Source organism: Mirounga leonina, unplaced genomic scaffold, assembly GCF_011800145.1.
Source record: "Mirounga leonina isolate KUSES-001 unplaced genomic scaffold, KU_Mleo_1.0 Mir_114, whole genome shotgun sequence".
Taxonomy (NCBI): Eukaryota; Metazoa; Chordata; class Mammalia; order Carnivora; family Phocidae; genus Mirounga; species Mirounga leonina.
Window position 1 is genome coordinate 14,422,888 of NW_023270265.1, and position 19,537 is coordinate 14,442,424.

The window sequence follows — 19,537 nt, forward strand, 5'->3', positions numbered from 1 at the left end:
CCTGTCTTAGTTACGGGCTGAACAGTGGTGTTCTTAAGCAGCACGGCTAGCTGTTGAGGGGCGCAGGGTGTTCATGATGTGGTCAGCTGTGGACACTGGCTTCTGAGAGACCCGGGCTGTGCTCGGGGCGGGGGGGGGGGGCTAGTGGGTAGACATGGAGCTCAGGAGAAGGGTCCAGAGACTCCATGTCCAGCGTTCAACTGGTGGGCTGCCTGGGGCCAGAGCTTGGTGGTAGAGTTGGGGGGTTAGGGTGGGGAGATTGAGGGGGGATGGTCACCAGGTTTAGCGACAAAAAAGCTTGGTTCCAACCGGGCTCTGCCACCAACTAGCAGGTCCCTTCCTACTCCTTACCTTCCCCAGTTGTAAAGTGACAGACTTCATCATGATGCTTCTAGGGGACCTTACTGTTAGGACCCTGGCAAAGAGTCTCTAAAGGTCCCATCTTATGTGGAGCATGGACTCCTTTAGAAAACTGAAGAGGGCATCAGGCCCTCACACAAGCAACACAAACTTCTGCATAAAAATTCCTGGGTGTTCATGGATTCTCTCAGATCCCCCCATAGACCTGGGAGTCTGGGGTCCTAATCATCCTCATACATAGGGAGCGATCATGCCCACCTGCCAGCTAGCAAGCTGTAATAAAGGAAAACAGAATGCTGGGTCTGCCCGCCGCAGCCACGGCCCTCATACACACCAGCTAATAATGAGTTTTTCTCCTGTTTGCTGATGGAGGACACTTGTAATAAAGTTTAATGTGGAAGAACACGGTGCATTTAACCAAAGCTGTAAACATCTCTAATTCTATTTAAAACTATAGGGTCCAGTACATTAACGTTTAACAATCAGACTCTAAATTGGTGTGAAGCTAATCGAGCTGTGTTTATTAGGAAGGAGACACCAAGTCATCTTTTATCAATGACAACAGAAGGAGCAGAAAACTGCCCCCCCACCCTATGCATTAATTAAGAGTCTTCCCCAAATCGCCACCCTTTGGAAAGACACCGATTGCCTCGGGGAAAATCTACTGAGCAGAGCACACAGGGCTCAGTGCCAAAGTCTGTTAGCCCTGTGCACTTGGGGAATTGTTTTCCCCAGCAAAACAAATCATTTTTAAAAATGCAAAATGTACAATTAATTCAGAAAGAGCAAAGGCTCAACCTCTATTCTATTTGACCTCTGCAGAGTGCACACGGCTGAGTGCTTCCTCCTTCAAGAAACTCCCAGACATGGCTTTCTCTGATCGCTTGCTCTCCCCTGGCCTCCTTCAGGCTCCGCACCTGCTCCTGGAGCTGCCAGCAGGGAGCTCCTCACCCCTCAGGCCTGGGCACCTTCTCTCCACTTTGGGCTGCCTCTCCCTGGGGATTTTGCTCACTGTCAGGCTTCGGCTGTGACCTATACTCTCAGGACAGCCCCCAACCTTGCAGGGGTTCCAGATCCACATTTCCCAGCAGTTCACATCGATGCCACTCCAAACACGGTCCGGATTCAGAAGCATGGGCATTCCTTGGGGGCTTGTCAGAAACATAGACTCCCGGGCCCCATATAGACTTCCTGAACTACGATCCACAGTGTATGAAGATCCGGTAATGTCCTAAAGTTTAGGGAGCACTCATCTATCCTACCCATCTGAACACTCCACCATAGCTCACATTCAACCTGTCCATGCAGAAGGCAGGCCCTTCCTCCAGACCATGAACAAGACGTCTTCTTTGTTTTCCATCCTGGTGAATAGCTTCTGTCCAGTGTATGGGGTGGGGTTGGGGGGTGGGGGGTGATGGAGAGTCAACATCCCCACCATGTGGTTGCCTCACCTTATAATGGGCTAGGAACGACACAGAGCTGGGTCCCACCTTCTCCCCCAGGAAACACAGGGACACTGAAAGACATGTTCTATATGGAAGCCACACTAAACTTCACAGCCACACAAAAAGACTCCCTCCAGTATCCCTGTGGCGTGGCTCATTTGAATCTCCTCCTCGTGCCTTTCCCCTGCTGTCCCCAGTGCTGCTTAGTACTGCTCCAGGCCTTCTGCTATCCCTACTCCGAGCCAGAGGGTCCCTCCATCAGGAGAATATCAGTCCTGACAGTCCCTCTCCATCGAGAAGTGTCTTCAGGGCCCTGAGAAGGTCTGCTCAGTGGGAAAGTGCAGAGCACAGCAGAAACTCATGGCTGCAAGGACCTCATGGAACATAATGTAAGTGGACTCCTTGGGTAGGGACACTCAGTGGGAGTCTTTTGCTTCCTGAGCTGGGAAGCAACTTTGATGCATACTATATTAGTCAGAATTCTTGCCATTGCAACCTGATGAGCTTGAACAAAACCAGGATTTAGAAGATAGGAAAAGAGGGTAGTTAATTGAATCAAAAGCAGATCTGAAGGAAAGAGAAAAGTCCGGGGGATTCTAGGGTCTGGGAGCTAGGATTCTGTGCTTTCCTCCCTGCTTCTCTCTCGAAGTCTCCTTCATTCTTCAAGGCTTCTCTACTCACCAGAGACATGGCTGGAGGCAGATCTGGTATGTGGCATCCTAGCTTCGCTGCCCAAGGGAAAGATGCTTTGTTTCTCCCAAGGATTCTGATTAGTCCAGGCCAGGCCTCTTGCAAGCTTTGGACCATTTTTTGTGGCCTGGAGCATGAGCCCCATTCTTGGCCCAGCCTAGGTTGCAGTCATGCATATCAGAGGCTGAGTGATGAACGAGGGCGTGAACAGTCCCTGAAAGGATCAACTGGTTTAGTGTTCTTATCCCAAGTGAGAGTTTGGGCTTATCAATGTGTGGGATGACCCAGATGACTATGCACTAAAAAATACCGAGTGCCCATGTCATTTTCACTCCAGCAAGTATCAGGAAGGGTGTGGAAGGTGGGGGGCGGGGGTGCTGGCTTTTTCTGACTCGCCCTGTGAGCTAACAAAATCATGATGCTTTAATGAAGACAAGATCCCAGAGAAATCCCAACCCTTTCCCCCCACAACATGGGGCGTTTAGTTCAGAACTTTAGTTCAGAGCTTGAAGATGCCGTTTTTCACTGCCTTGCTTCCTGCCATGTTTCCATGTTTCCATGTTATGCCTGGCCTAGGTCAAAGTTCACCACCAAACCTTAGAGTATCTGTGAGTAACGGGTTCTTACTTGTTTTGATTTCATTTAAATGTACAAGCAATTGTCCCTTTTATAAACTGCTTTAATATAGTTGTTTCAATAGATGCCTGAGAGTAAAAGCAAGTTGAAGAGCTTTTCCTAATTTCTATTTGATATGTTTCCCCTTACTTTAGAAATTTAAGGCATGGTTAGTGATTTGCTTGATAGAGAATAAACAAGTAGACCCATTTTTTTAGTTTACTATGACAATAATGTCCAGATTTATCATCCCAAAGAAGCACCAGGGACAGATCATCCATTGCTTCTAGTTGTGAGCTGAACTGGGACGGTTTGCTTCTGGAGATAATGGTGGGATGAACTCTGCTCAGATGTGGACGGTACCTTCCAAGATTCCTTCAGGAAGCATTTTCAGTAGGGGGTGATGGTCTGGCAGACTCCTTTTATACTCTATGTCTATCTGGTCCCCCAGACACACAGCATAGGGTGGATTTATGCAGTTATGACCAGAATGTTGGAGAAAAAGTCTGGGTTGACTCTATAACAGTGACCTTTAAGACTAACCTGCAGCTACCAGCTCTGAAAAGCTTGTGCTCTTCTTAGTGGCATGTGTTTATTTCCATATATGATGGCCCTAAACTCCCTCTGAATTTAAGGACATGGATTTGAGGGTGATTGAAGTTCAGTTTGGTTCTGCAGAAGGCTGGGGGCTCCCTACCCTCTTGCCTCTCCCCACAATCTTCTCTCCATGTACCCCACTCTCCACCCCCACCTGTCACCCCCGGGGGCCCCACTAGCCCATATGGCTCCTCGTGCAAATGAAGAAATCACCCTCCTTTCTCAAAACACCAAAGAACCACAGTCTGCTGGAACATTGCCATGATAAAATAGGATATGCTGCCCATGATAATTATATGAATTGTGTGCCAACCATATATTCACTCTCCTAAAGGATGCTCTGGGAAGGTCCAGTGAATCCTTCCAGGTGGTATTTCTTCCTCAAAAGCTGTGTGGTTTATTCACTATCTTCGAAATTTGGCAGAGGGGAAGGGAAATGAGATGCAGGTATAGGCCAGAGAGAATGACTTCCTCTTTGTAAAGGCAGATTATTTCTGCTTCTAGAAAATCTACCTGCTCCCAATGCGGACCCTTTCCAATAAACCACAAGATGTACTCATAAGCTATCATGGGTCTTTGCGAGTGTTACTGTAGAGCTAAGCTCATGGACAAACATTTGCTTTTTGAAGCTATTGTAATGAGAGCCTTACACTGTAAAGAAATTTTCATTCTGAAGATAAGTACTGGCTGTCGCACGAATGTTAACACAGTGTTTTGTGAAGCAACGTATAGTATCCAGAATCTCGCAGTAGTCGTTATCCCATTACAAGAATTCTATGACAGGTTAAGTCACCTTAATATAAACATGAGTCTGAGATAATTAGGGAATAAGAAACTTGTAAGACCGAGTGCACATGGCTATACAGAGGAGCACAGCTCACACTCAAGGCTGTGTTTAAAATATATAATTTACCGTATATACATGATCCATTACAAAGCCAAACAATTTCTGCAGTGTGCAGTAAATAACCGCCCAGAGCACACCCACACAGAAAGTGTCCTTAACACAGGCAACAGGATGTCTCTCTTCTAGAAGGTCTCCATCTTCAGGGAGATCCTGGATGTTGCATCAGTCCACACAGGGCAACTTCAGCACAGATGTATTTGCCCCGCATCCCTGCCTGAGCCCAACCCAAACACATGAGAAATCACATGTGAAGTCGAGTTGGGAGAGGCACTTTACAACAGTAGGGTCTTTAAAACACATTTTTCCAGCTCGGCCTGCACTTCCTACTCTCCTACCCCAGTGGAACCAGGCAAAAAAACTCTGCTCACACAAGAGCGGACATTCAATCAGAGCTGGTAACCTCGGCTTACTTCCAAGAGGCCCACTTACTTCCTCCAGCGTGTCCATCGATGGCTAGCTCCCTCCCTTGCTCCTTTGGAAAACAGTGAGTAAGAACTTTCTGGGGAATATGAGTTTCTATAGCAATATAAGTTCACCGTGCTGAAGGGGGGGGGGTGTCCTTTAGAATGGTATGCTACTCGCCCTGCATCCTTGGGTGATCACAGGTGGGGAAATGGGCACTGGCGTATTTAGAGACAGTGGACTGTTAGCTTAGACATCAAAGTTCCCCACAATCTGCCTCTGCCCTTAAACCACCAGGGTCAGTGCATCTATTTAAAACAAGAGATGCTATCTTGAGTGACCATTTGCAATAAGCAGTTCGCTCTGATCGAGGTGCCCTAGAAATGTTCTCTGACCTTTTGAAAAACCAATTAGTACATATCTACCATCCCACACTTTGGCCTATAATGGCATTTCCTCTAGCTATATACTATGAGCTTGGTATCACAAATACAGGAAGAGTAGAAGATTAAAATAAGATTTTAAAAAGATTAAAGCCCAAAGAAAGGAGAAGAAAACATGAAGAGGTTTGGCTCAGCAGAAAATCTCCTTGGGTGCTCTCAGAATCAGAGTTCACACTGCTCAGGGCTCGGACCCAGACACATCCTGTCCTGGGAGATTCGTCCAAGGGCTGTGGCCCCTACTCTTTGATGGAGAGGAGCCTCGTACCTCGTGTGTCATACCTTTCCTCGAAGGCACCTGGGACGCCGCTGGAAAAGGGCTCCTCACCACACAGAAGGCACGAGGTAAAATACAAAAATAAGGATTTTGTTTCCAAGATATCATAAATAACTGGGGTGGCAGGTATTAAATAGGACCACGGAAGAGGACGCCACGTTACAGCTTGTTCTCCTCAAAGAGGATCTGGGCGTAGACAGTGCTGGTGGGGAGGCCTTTGGCAGCCCGGTGGGGTTTGACCAGCTCCAGCTCAGCGTAGGTCAGGTTCTCCTCGGCAATCTTTGGCTAGAAGACAGAACACAACACAACTCTAGCTGACCACAAAGAGTTCCACATCATACCTTCATTCATCGGGCATGCATTTTCACTGCATTCTGAGGATCCAAGGGGGAAAAGATGGACACAAACTTTCCAAGGATAGATAAAAACCTAATTAATAATAAAGATCTCATTGTCTTCTAAAGAACACTATGCCCTGCAAAGAGACACCATCATTTATTCTTAAGTTGACATAGAACACTAACAAAAAATGATTAACCATGAGGCCATAAAATAAACTTTAATTCTGAAAATAATGTTAGCAGTTTCTCTCTTTTTTAAAAAAGATTTTATTTATTTATTTATTTATTTATTTATTTATTTGAGAGAGAGAGAGAGAGAGCACGAGACCGGGGAGGGGCAGAGGGAGAGAATCTTAAGCAGACTCCCCACTAAGTGTGGAGCCCAACTCAGGGCTCGATCCCATGACCCTAAGATCATGATCTAAACAGAAATCAAGAGTCAGATGCTTAACCAACTGAGCCACCCAGGTGTCCCACTAACAGTTTCTGGTCAAAAGGAAAAAATAAATAAATAAAAGATAGAGCAGAAACAAAAAATTCTAGAAATTAATAACAAAATTAGAATACCATCTATACATCGCCTTGAATGACTTAACCTGTACAAAACTAAAGCTCTGGAATATCTTGATAATGATGAAAAAGAAAATATTACTTGCTAGAAACCAAAGAATGCAGTACTCACAGAAAATTCACAGTCTTAAATATTTATATTAATAATATGAATTAAATGGATCAAGCACCCAATTAAAGAAGTTAGAAAAGAACAAAATAAGTGAAAAAAAAGTAGAAAGAAAAACCAATAAAATTAAAACCAGACTGTATGAATCAGAAAGCAGAACAATAGTAGAATTATAAAAATACCCAAAAGCTTGTGCTTGGAAAACACCATAAAACAAATAAACTGAAAAATAAATTAATCAAGATAAAATGGGAAAAAAGCCCAAATGACTAACATAGGAAATGAGGAAGGGGATATAATGTAAATAAATTTTTTTAATTAAAACAAACAAACAAACAAAAAAACAACCTTGCTCAACTCATTGCCCCAAATTTCAAAATACAGGATAAAATGGGTAATGTTCCAAAAATATAATTATAAACATTAACTCCAGAAAATATGAATGTACTAATTATTATCAAAAAAAGAAAGAAAAGGAAAAGAAAAGAAGGGAAGGAAATACTGTCAAAGAGCTCTTTCTCAAGAATACCAGGCCCAGGCAGCTTTATAGGAAACTTTCTATGAGAAATTCCCTTAAGGAAAAGATAATTCCAGTGTAATTAACTGATCCAGAACATTAAAAGAAGAAGAAAAACTTCATGTATTTTAAAACAATCTATTAATGTAAATTTTAAATCAGATTTACTCAGAATGAGGAAGCACATTAAAAGGCAGATAACCGTGTTCCAGGAATGCAAAGATGGTTCAATGTTAGAAAAATCTACCAATACAATCCATGATAGCCATAGATGCAAACAACAATACGGTTATCTCTATAGATGGTGGAAAGGTATTTAGTAAAATTAAAAAGAAACGTTTTTGTTAAAAACAACGTTTGAATGAAGGAGGCAGAGGTGTATATTTTCCTACTATGATTAAGGAACATAATTAAAATAAAGAATAATTGGTGGATTACTATGGAGTGATGTCAGCATCACACCAGCAGGAGTCATTCCTTTCTTCTCTCCCCTTCCACGTACAACTAATTGGACATCCATAACCAAAAAGAAAAACACCTCTGCACAGCATACCAGGATAGCCAAGAGATCTGACCATCTGTGCACCTAAGGTGGGCGGACGGGACTACAGAGGGAGGGTGGTGGTGGTGACGGAGCCAGCGGTGGCATGTGCTGTGATGGCAGAGAAGGTGTGGGCTGCTCCAGCAACCAGCCAGCACCACCTTTCTGGCAGAGGAGGTGGAGGGTGAAGTCAGGAGTGAGTGGTGGTCGGCCTGGCTATGTGCTACACAGCTGGAGGGACCAGTTGCTCTCTCTGAGGAGACCACAGGGATGGGGGAGAGGAAAAGAGACTGAAAGAGGACCATCCCCACTTCAGGATCCCCCTACGGAGCAGTGGGCACACCCAAAACCCCAAGCACTGAGTATACACCTTCCCTACTCACCCCTGCTCTGCCCCACCTTTTGCTTTTTTTTTTTAAATGCATAGTGCTCCCAATCTGAGCAGCTTGTCAGATCCCTTAACAGAAGCCAAAATCTTGTGCTATCGCGCCACCTTCTGGAAAACAAAAGGAAGGCTCCTAACTACCAACCTGTTGAACAGTTAGAATCAAAGTAAACAAAACCTTGCCTACATTTTAAAAGAAGGTGTTCACTACTTCAAATGCAGTGGCAGAACCATTTCTCCTCAAACACCATGAAAAATCACAGTAATATGAAAACAATCACAGTAACGTGGTATCACAAAAATAAAATGACAATTTGCCAGCAACCAAAGACATGGAATATTATAACCTAACTGATAATTTAAAACACTTCTTGTAAAGAAGTTCAAGCCACAAGAAAACTCAAGAAGATGATGCAGTGATCTCAGCAATAAAACTAATAAACAGAAGGAATACTTTACTAAAGAGACTGAAATTCCAGAACAGGACCAAATAGAAATTCTGGAGCTGAAGAACTCAATAAATGAGACGAAGAATGCATTAGAATGTACTGGAAATACAGCATATCATATGGAAGAAAGAATTAGTGAGCTCAAGGACAGAAAAATAGAAATGATTCTGGTGGAAGAGAAGAGAGAACTGAAATGTTTAAATAGTGAAGAAACCATGTGAATCATCTGACTCTATTAGAAAAGCCAACATAAGAATAATGGGTATCCCAGAAGGAGGAGAGAGGGGAAGGGAAGAGAGCCTATTTAAAGAAATAAGAGCTGAGAACTTCCCACTCCTGGGGAAGGAATGGGATATACAAATCCACAAAGCTAATAGAACACCTTATTATCTCAATGCAAAAAGATCCTCTCCAAGACACATTATATTAAAACTGTCAAAAGTCAACAATAAAGAAAGAATTTAAAGACAGTGAAAGGGGAAAAAAAGACAGTAACCTACAAAAGTACCCCTGGTTAGGCTATCTGCAGATTTCTCAGCAGAAACTCCACAGGCCAAGAGAGAGAAGAATGACATATTAGAAGTACTAAAAGATGGGGCGCCTGGGTGGCTCAGTTGGTTAAGCAACTGCCTTCGGCTCAGGTCATGATCCTGGAGTCCCTGGATCGAGTCCCGCATCAGGCTCCCTGCTCAGCAGGGGGTCTGCTTCTCCCTCTGACCCTCCCCCCTCTCATGTGCTCTCTCTCATTCTCTCTCTCTCAGATAAATAAATAAAATCTTTAAAAAAAAAAAAGAAGTACTAAAAGATAAAAACTGTCAGCCAAGAATACCTGGCAAAGTTATCCTTCAGAAATGAAGGAGAAATAAAGGTTTTCCCACACAAAAGCTGAGAGAGTTCACCACCACTAGACCTGCCCTACAAGAAATGTTGAAAGGAGCTCCTCAAGCTGAAATGAAAAGATGAAAGTACACAAAACTCTGATTAAGGCAATACATAGAATTAGAATATGATAACTCTTCTTTAGAACAGTTTGTTAACCTCTTAACTACAGCATGAAGGTTAAAGGAAAAGAGCATTAAAGATAACTACAGTTACTACAACTTGGTAACAAAATCACAGTATAAAAAGAGATCATTTGGGTTTTTTTTTTTTTAAGATTTTATTTATTTATTTGACAGAGAGAGAGAGACACAGAAAGAGGGAACACAAGCAGGGGGAGTGGGAGAGGGAGAAGCGAAGCAGGCTTCCTGCTGAGCAGGGAGCCCGATGTAGGGCTCAATCCCAGGACTCTGGGATCATGACCTAAGCCAAAGGCAGAGGTCTAACGACTGAGCCACCCAGGCACCCCTAAAAAGAGATCATTTGTGACATCAAAAATATAAAAGGGGAAGAGTGAAAGAATGGAGACTTCATAGGCAAATGAAAATAAATTACTATCAGCAGCAGAAGGACTACATTATCTATGAAATGTTTTGTGTAAACCTCATGGCAACCACAAAGCAAATATCTAAAGCATAGACACAAAACATTAAAAAAGGGGGGGGGGAGGAGACTGTGCCAATAACCTTGAAAAACCACCAACTTACAAAAGTAGACAGAAACAAAGGAAAAAGAAACAATGGAAAGACAAAATAACCAGAAGGCAAAAGACAAAATGGCAATAGTAAATACTTACATATCAATATTCATCCTAAATGTAAAATGGATGGAACTCACCAATCAAAAGGCACAAGTGGCTGGACAGATAAAAAATAAAACCCAACTAAATGCTGCCTACAGGAGAATCATTTCAGCTCTGAAGACACACAATAGGCTTAACATGAAAAAATGGAAGATGATATTCCAAGCAAGCAGAAATGAAAAATTAGACATAGCCAAACTTATATCAGACAAAATAGACTTCACGCCAAAAAGAGTAACCAGAGACAAAGGTCATTATATAATGATAAAGGGGTCTATACATCAAGCAGATAGAACAACTGTAAATATATATGCTCCCAACAACTAAACAATGAAATTAAGTATACATTAATTATATTAAGTAATTAATATTTAAGCATATATGTATATTATATATTAAGTCATTAATAAAAGTAGTTAAGTAATTAATAAAAGATCATAAGGGAGAAATAGACAACAATACAATAATTGTAGGGGACTTCAATACCCCACTATCAGCAATGGATGGATCATTCAGACAGAAAATCAACAAGGAAATGTTGAAATTGAAACATACTTTAGAACAAATGGACTTAACAGACATACACAGAACATTCCATCCAGCAGAATACACATTTTCTCAAGTGCACCTGGAACATTCTCCAGGACAGATCATGTTAGTCCACAAAACTAATCTTAGGAAATTTAAGAAGACTGAAATCATAACAACCAACTTCTCTGACCACATGGTATAAAACTAGAAATCAACAAGAGGAAAGTGAGAAGATCTAAAAATATGTGGAAATAAACAACACATTTCTAAGCAACCACTGGATCACAGAAGAAATCAAAAGGGAAATAAAAAATTATCTCAAAGCAAATGAAGATGAAAACATAACATCAAATACTGTGGGATATATCAAAAGCAGTTCTGAGAGGAATGTTTACAACAATAAGTACATATATTAAGAAACTAGGAAGATCTCAAACAACCTAATTTTACATCATAAGGAACTACAAAAAGAAAACAAACTAAGCCCAAAGTTAACAGAAAGAAGAAAAAGTAAGGATCAGAGTGGAAATAAATGAAATAGAAACCAGAAAAATAATAGAAAGGATCAGTGAAACTAACAGACAGTTCTTTGAAAAGATAAACAACATTGACAAACCTTAAGCTAGACTAATTAAAGAAAAATAGAGAAAAATCAAATAAAAAAAATTAGAAATGAAAGAGAAGACCTTAGAACAGATACTACAGAAATACACAGAATCGTGAGACTACTATGAACAATTATATGCCAACAAATTACATAATTGAGAAGAAATGTTTACATTTCTAGAAACACACAACCTAAGAAGACTGAATTGGGAAGAAATAGAAAAGCTAAAGAGTAGCTTTAGCTAACTGTAAAGAGATTGAATCAGTAATAAAAAACTCCCAACACAAAAAACTTCAAGACCAGACAGCTTCATTGGAAAATTCTACCAAACATGCAAAGAACAATTAATACCAATCCTTTTCAAACTCCTCTAAAGTATCAAGGAGGAGGGAATGCTTCCAAACTCATTTTATGAGGCCATCATCACTTTGATACAAAAACCAGACAGGGGTACCACAAGAAAAGAAAACTGTAGACCAATATCCCTGATGAATATAGATGCAAAAATTCTCAAAACAACATTAGCAAATCAAATTCATGAACATATTAAAAGGATTATACACCATGACCAAGTGGGATTTATCCCTGAGATGCAGGATGATTCAACATACACAAGTCAATAAATGTAATTCACCACATCAATAAAATGAAAGCTAAAAATCACATGATCATCTCAATAGATATAGAAGAAACATCTGGCAAAACACAACATCTTTTCATGATAAAAACCTTTAACAGACTAGATATAGAAGTAACATACAAAAGGCCATATATGACAAGCCTACAGCTAACATTTTACTTAATGAAGAGAAACTGAAAGTGTTTTCCCCAAGATCAGGAACAAGGTGAGAATACCCACTCTCACCACTCCTATTCAATATAATACTGGAAGTCCCAGCTAGAGCAATTAAGCAAGACAAAGAAATAAAAGGCGTTCAAATCAGAAAGGAAGAAGTAAAATTGTTATTGTTTGCTGATGATATGATCCCTACATATAGAAAATCCCAAAGATTTAGTAAAAAACCTATTTTGGTAAAGTGGCAGGATACAAAACCAACATAGAGAAATTAACTACACTCCCTTACACTAAAGACGAAGCACCTGAAAAACAAATAAGGAAAATGAACCCATTCATAATGGCATCAAAAAAATACTTAGGAATAAACTTAATCAAGGAAGTGAAAGATCTGTACAATGAAAACTTTGTACAAAACTTTGCTGAAAGAAATTGAAGAAGACACAAACAAATAGAAAGATATTCCCTGTTCATGGATTGGAAGAATTAATATTGCTAAGATGGCCATACTACCCAAGGCCACCTACAGATCCAACATAATGCCCATCAAAATACCAAAGGCATTCTTCACAGAAATAAAAGAAACAATCCCAAAATTTGTGTGGAACCACAAAAGGCCCTAAATAGCCAAAGCAATCTTGAGAAAAAAGAACAAAGCCAGTGATATTATGCTTCCAGATTTCAAACTACAGTACAAAGCCATAGTAATAAAAACACTATGGTACTGGCACAAATATAGACACATCAGACAACTGAAAAACCCTAGCATATATGGTCAACTAGTATTTGACAAGGGAGCCAAAAACACCCAATAGTGAAAGGATAGTCTCTTCAACAAATGGTGCTGGGAAAAGTGGAGAAACACATGCAGAATAATGAAATCGGACCACTTCTCACATCACTCACAACAATTAACTTGAAATGGATCAAAGACTTAAACAAAAGATCTGATACCATAGAAGCCCTAGAAGAAAACATGTGGAAGAAGCTCATTGATACTGGTCTTGGAAATAATTTTTTTGGAAATAACACCAAAGGCACAAACAACAAAAGAAAAACATTAACAAATGGTACTAAATAAAACTGAAAGGCTCCTACAGAGCAAAAGAAACAACAAAATGAAAAGACAACCTATAGAAAGGGAGAACTTTTTTCGAACTCTATTAATGGATAAGGGGTTGAAATCATCAAATAACATCCAAAATATATAAAGAATTCCATCAACTCAATAACAACAACAACAACAAAATCCAATTTAAAAATGGGCAAAAGAATTAGACATTTCTCCAAAGAGGACATCAAAATGGCCAACAGACACATGAAAAGATGCTCAACATCAGTCATCATCAGGGACATGCAAATTAAAACCACAATAAGGTATCACCTCACACCTGTCAGAATGGCTATCATCAAGAAGACAAGAGACCACATGAGTTGGTAAGGATGTGGTAAAAAGGGAACCCTTAAACATTGTTGGAAAGAATGTAAATTGGTCCAACCACTATAGAAACAATATGGAGGTTCCTCAAAAAATTAAAAATAGATGATCCAGCAATTCCATTTCTGGGTGTATCCCCAAAGAAAACAAAAAACAGGATTTCAATGTGATGTATGCAACCCCATTTTATTGCAGCATGATTCACAAAGCCAAGATATGGAAACAATGCAAATGCCCATCAATGGATGAATGGATAAAAAAGATATGCTACATATATACAATGGAATATTATTCAGCCATGAAAAAGGAAGACATTCTCCCATTTGTGACAACACGGATGGACCTTGAGCACATTATGCTAAAGTGAGACAGAGAAAGACAAGTACTGTATGATATTACTTATTACTTATATGTGGAATCTCAAAAAGTTAAACCTATAAAAAGCAGAGAGTAAAATGGTGGTTATCCGGGGACTGAGAGGAGTCAAATAAAAGTGATGGTGCATAAGGGTACAAACTTGTAACGAGCAGTAATAAGGCACTGAGATCTAATGCACAAGATAATGCATGTAGACAATAATATTGCACTATAATTATGTACATGTGTATGTATAATTATGTAATGTGATAAACATTGCTACATTGGCAATCATATTACAATATATAAATGTATCAAAATAGCACATGTATACCTTAAACTTATACAATGTTACACATCAAACTTATTCAATAATAAATAAATAAGCAATAAGTGCTTATTTATTTATTAAATAAATATAAATATATTTATATAAATATGTAAATATAAATATATTTATTAAATAATTATAAATTATAAATATTTTTATTAAATAAATATAAAAAGAATAACTGGTAATCCAGTTCTAGTGATATTAAAGTCTAAGGCTGTAATAATTAAAATACTGTTGTACTAGAGAAAGACATGTATCATATGATCTCACTGATATGATGAGGAATTCTTAATTGCAGGAAACAAACTGAGGGTTGCTGGAGTGGGGGGTGGGGTGGGAGGGATGGGGTGACTGGGTGATAGACACTGGGGAGGGTATGTGCTCTGGTAAGCGCTGTGAATTGTGCAAGACTGTTGAATCTCAGATCTGTACCTCTGAAACAAATAATGCAATATATGTTAAGAAAAAAAAAAAAGAAGAAGAAGGTAGCGGGAGGGGAAGAATGAAGCGGGGGAAATCGGAGGGGTAGACGAACCATGAGAGACGATGGACTCTGAAAAACAAACAGGGTTCTAGAGGGGAGGGAGGTGGGAGGATGGGTTAGCCTGGTGGTGGGTATTGAGGAGGGCACATTCTGCATGGAGCACTGGGTGTTATGCACAAACAATGAATCATGGAACACTTCATCTAAAACTAATGATGTAATGTATGGAGATTAACATAAGAATTAAAAAATAAAAAAATAAAAAAAATAAAATACTGTTGTACTGGCAAAGGAATACACCTATATGTCAATGAAACTGATGAGAAAGTCTAGAAATGAACCCAGAATAATAAAACAAATTATTATTTTTCAATAAATAGTGTTAAGACACTTGGGTAGCCATTAAAAAAAATCATATCCTTACATCATTCTTTATACCAGACAAATTCCAGATAAATTTAAATTTTAATGTGGAAAATAAATTCATAAGTGCTAGAAGAATGAGTGGGGACATTTTTAAAAATAACCTCAGTGTATAGAAGGTATTTTACAGAATAATCCAGGATCAATACAAAAAAGATATGTACATCTTCAAGCCATAGACGGCAAAATATTTCTTAAATAAAGTCAAAGGACAATTAACGAATGAAGAAGAAAATATTTGCAACTCATATCAAAAAGCTTTACAATTCAACAAAGATAATGGCCAATAATCCATTAGAATATTAACAAAGTACAACAGACAGGACCAGATAGTTCACAGGAAAGGAAATTACAAAGGCTCTTACACATACAAATGAGACTCAACCTCTCGTAATAAGAGAATCATGATTTAAAATCAGACATCACTATTTGTCTTTCACGTTAACAAACATTAAAAAAGAAAGACTGCGAAAAGAAACAGAAGAAAAGGGTCCTCTTGTATGTTGTTAATGGAGGTGTTTGTTGGTACAAAAGCAAAAATCTGGAAACACTTCAATGGACATCAGTGGGAGACTGATGTATTCATACAATGGGTATTGGTGCAGTCTTTAAAAAGAATGAGGGAACCATACGTGGACTGTATGTTTTACTATCACTTGGGTAAATATGTGTATATGTATTTTACATGCTTAGAAAGCCCTTGGAACCTGCTTGGGAAATCAAGCCCCTGGTACCTATTCATGGTGCCCTCTGGTGACATAACCTGGATGGCCGAAGGGAGACCCACAATTGAGTGTGTACATTTATTGATACCTTTCACATTTACTAGTAGGCACGTGTATTTAAACAACACATTAATTAATTTTAAGTCATAATCAGAAAAATAAAAGTCAGTCGCGAATTTACAGTCATAAAAGACACCTGACTTGCATTTAAGCAACCTGCTTTTCGTTGTTTCTTGGCTTTGGTTGTGTTGTTTTGTTTTATGGTTTTTGATTTTCGTGCTTCCACCTTGGTTATCTTGCCAAGATTCAGGACCAGTAAATCATTTACATTCAATTTAAGTTTCTTAAAAAGAATGCCTAAAGCAAAAACCTCTTTTCTTTTGAAATGGAGCATCCTAATAGAGACAGGAAGCAAGAGACAAAGAGAGTTCCTAAACTCCTACAGCCAGTACGGATTGCCAATCGACCTTCACAAATTGGCCATTTTTAAATTTCAAAGGAGATTTATAGGGATGAGAGCCTCTTGCTTGTCTTTTAACATCAAGTTTTAACATTCCTTCTTAGTTGTCCAGATATTCCCAGCCAACATCTTGCCTTTCAGTTTAATTACATTTCACATTAAAATGATTCCATTTAGAAATGCCATGTGTCCTCAAATAAGCACGCAAAACCCAACTCATGTAAATTTTAGAACCCAGATTTATGAAATCATATTGTCCAGGTGTTTTATTACATTACCTTGAAATTGCATTGTTTTCTAGTGTAGATTATCTGTTTATTCTTAAGTTATTCCATTACGTTTGGATATGAAAAATAACACTAGCTTTCTCAATACAGGTCACCAGGCTGGTTGGGCTGATGTGTTGTTTTCATACATTTTTATGATGTTCCTATAGTAAACATAATTCAATAAAGCCAAAGCACACTAAATAAATAATTGCATCTAGAAAAGCAATAAAAACAAATAAAATTAGTACTTTCATAAGTGGAAAGGTACTTCAATTACTGCTACAAGCAACAACCCTCCATAAAATGTGTAGAATCATTTCCCTTATGCATATTTCTGGGATATAATAATTTGATTGAAGATATGAGGCAGCACACAGGAGGCTCCGAATTGTGAAGTGTATACAGTTTCCAACAGAAGATGCATAATATCGGTCCTTGGCACCTTTAAAGAACCTATTGTTTTTCTGGCATGCACACTTGGCTGTCACCATCAACCATGTGCTTAATTACATTTCCCGGCTTGTTTAACTGGAGATAAATTCCTAATGGCCAACGGAAGGCGGTAAATGTAGACTCCTCACCGGTTCTCACCAAGCCACCTTGTTTTCGCCCGGATGCTTTAGTGGAAGGTTCAGGGGAGAAGCAGCTTAGAGCAAATGATCAGAATCATTAATTATTGGTAAAACTATAGAACTGGCAGTAAAGCCAGGAGCCAGGAGCAGCATGTCAAGGTTAAAGTGGGTGATGCAATGGGGCACAACCTGGGTGAGGACCCTGCAGCGGGTCTTCAAGACCCCATTCCTACTCACACAGAAGTGCATGTGCACTCCAGGGTACAACCTTCAATAACCTCGAATGGGCTGTCCACACCCTTGCAAGTGCTTCAGACTGCTCTCGGGCACAAAAGAAATCCCTGGAAGCAGGATTTCCAGGCCTCGGACATTTAAGTCTTATGTTGCTGTATTCACTAGAGAGCAGGAGAAGGAAGAAACGGGAAGGAGGGGAAGTGGACCAACTGCTGGGAAGGTGTGACAGGGTCCTTTAGAAAAGGCCCCAGAACTTTCCAAACACGTGAGAAGCATCTGCCCCATTTCCTCTTTCCCAGGACTGTCTGATTTTATTTTCTTTTCCCTCTCAGCCTACAGAGACCCCTGGTCAGTTTCTCTATTCCTCCAATAAGGACCTGGTATTTGTGTTCCACTGCTTGGGCTCTTGTCTGTTCTTAAACCTCTTTGTTTTATGTACCTATAATCTCAGTTTCGATACATTTCCTCCCAGCCAAGGTAGAATCCATTCTTAGTCTGGAAGGGGATTCGATAAGCAAGAGGGGATGGAGGTTCAGATACAGACATATGTTGATGCATCAAAGAAAGGCCGGAATGGAATTCTGAAAAATTCTTCTCTTGGTTGGTGGAAATGTTCATGGAGAGGAGGCAAGGAGACCGGCCCGGAGGCCATCATCCCGTGGCTGACTGCAGAGCATGGCTTCAGGGGCACTTTGGACCTGAGTTCAAATATCAGCTGTGTGACCCTTCCGCTGTCCTTAAGGATCTCACAGATGCTAGACTTGAACTCAACTGCTCACTGACCACCACTGAGCCAGATTAAATTCCCACATAGCACAACTTCCCCTCAGAAAGATTCAGAAAGCATTATCACACAGACCAGTTTTCTCATGCAGTGATGGAACCTTCTGGACTCTAGGTGTAACAAGGTCAGTATGCAATGAAATGCCAAGTCTTCCATGGCCCATCCTTCTGTTCTGCCAGTGGTGAGACACTCAACAGCAGATTACAGCCCCCAGGCTGGACCTCTTACTTCTAATTTAAGCTCTTTTTCCCCCAGTTTTAGAGTACTGATTATGGAAAGTGGATCTATGGGGAAGGATTTACTTGATATGGCTCACACTAGAGAAGTCAACCCCCAAGAATTCAGAAGTTGTGCACCTCTTGGGGACACCACACTTCAAGCTCCTATTTGGTAGTTTCTGAGTATTTCATTTCAGGATTCAAGCCAAAACTTAACATTCCTACCAGGAGAGAGAGAGGGAAAGAGAGGCTGATTGAACATTCTATGCCGACTCCTGCAAAACAACATTTTTTCATAGAGATCACAGCTGGATGTGCACGTTGAATTAAGTTGCAGGAATGAAAGAAAAATGGAATTGCAGCCACTGCAAGTTCTCCTATGTCAGAAGTTCAATTGGGTAATAGCATTATCCGAGCAAGAGATCAATAACTAGGACATGGGGATGTTCATGCTAACGTCACCTTAGAGTTAAAAAATGTGATTGCAGTTCTACCGACCTGCACTATCAGGAATCTATTTACCCAAGAGAGAATTACATATCATCGAGGGCAGACTTCCTCTTCCCCCTTCAAGATAAGTGCTCATTTTTTATTCAACAGAGGAGTACCTAGTAAAACAAATTCTCCCCTCACGACGCCCACCCACATGACTATGGCCACTGAGGAGGCAGAGGCTGTGCAGTCGGGGAGGCTCTATCTGATGGAGGGCCCTCGACCCCTCGACAGGTATCCGTAGGTCCAACCTCAGGAAAGAAAACGATGTCATGGTTCTTACTGGCCCTGTTAGAATCGACATGCCTTGGAAATGAACTTGACTTAATTTTGAGTTCCACAGGTCAGCCGACTGGCATACTCTGCTTTGGCCATGCTGTGTGTCAGGTGGTAACAGACTTTGTTGCTTTTTTTTAAGATTTTATTTATCTATTTATTTGAGGGATTGAGAGAGAGGAGGGGGAGGAGCAGAGGGAGAGAGACAAGC

General features: G+C 40.2%; 1 protein-coding gene across 1 annotated transcript in view; it reads right to left on the reverse strand.

Annotated features, from left to right (window-relative positions):
* Window positions 1-4,597: 4,597 nt before the first annotated feature.
* VSTM4 (V-set and transmembrane domain containing 4) overlaps window positions 4,598-19,537 on the reverse strand; it is a 93,479-nt gene continuing 78,539 nt past the window's right edge. Inside the window, exon 7 of the mRNA XM_035023756.1 lies at window positions 4,598-6,018. Within this exon, the coding sequence (XP_034879647.1) occupies window positions 5,893-6,018 (126 nt within the window). The 3' untranslated portion in view covers window positions 4,598-5,892. The remainder of the gene's footprint in view (window positions 6,019-19,537) is intronic.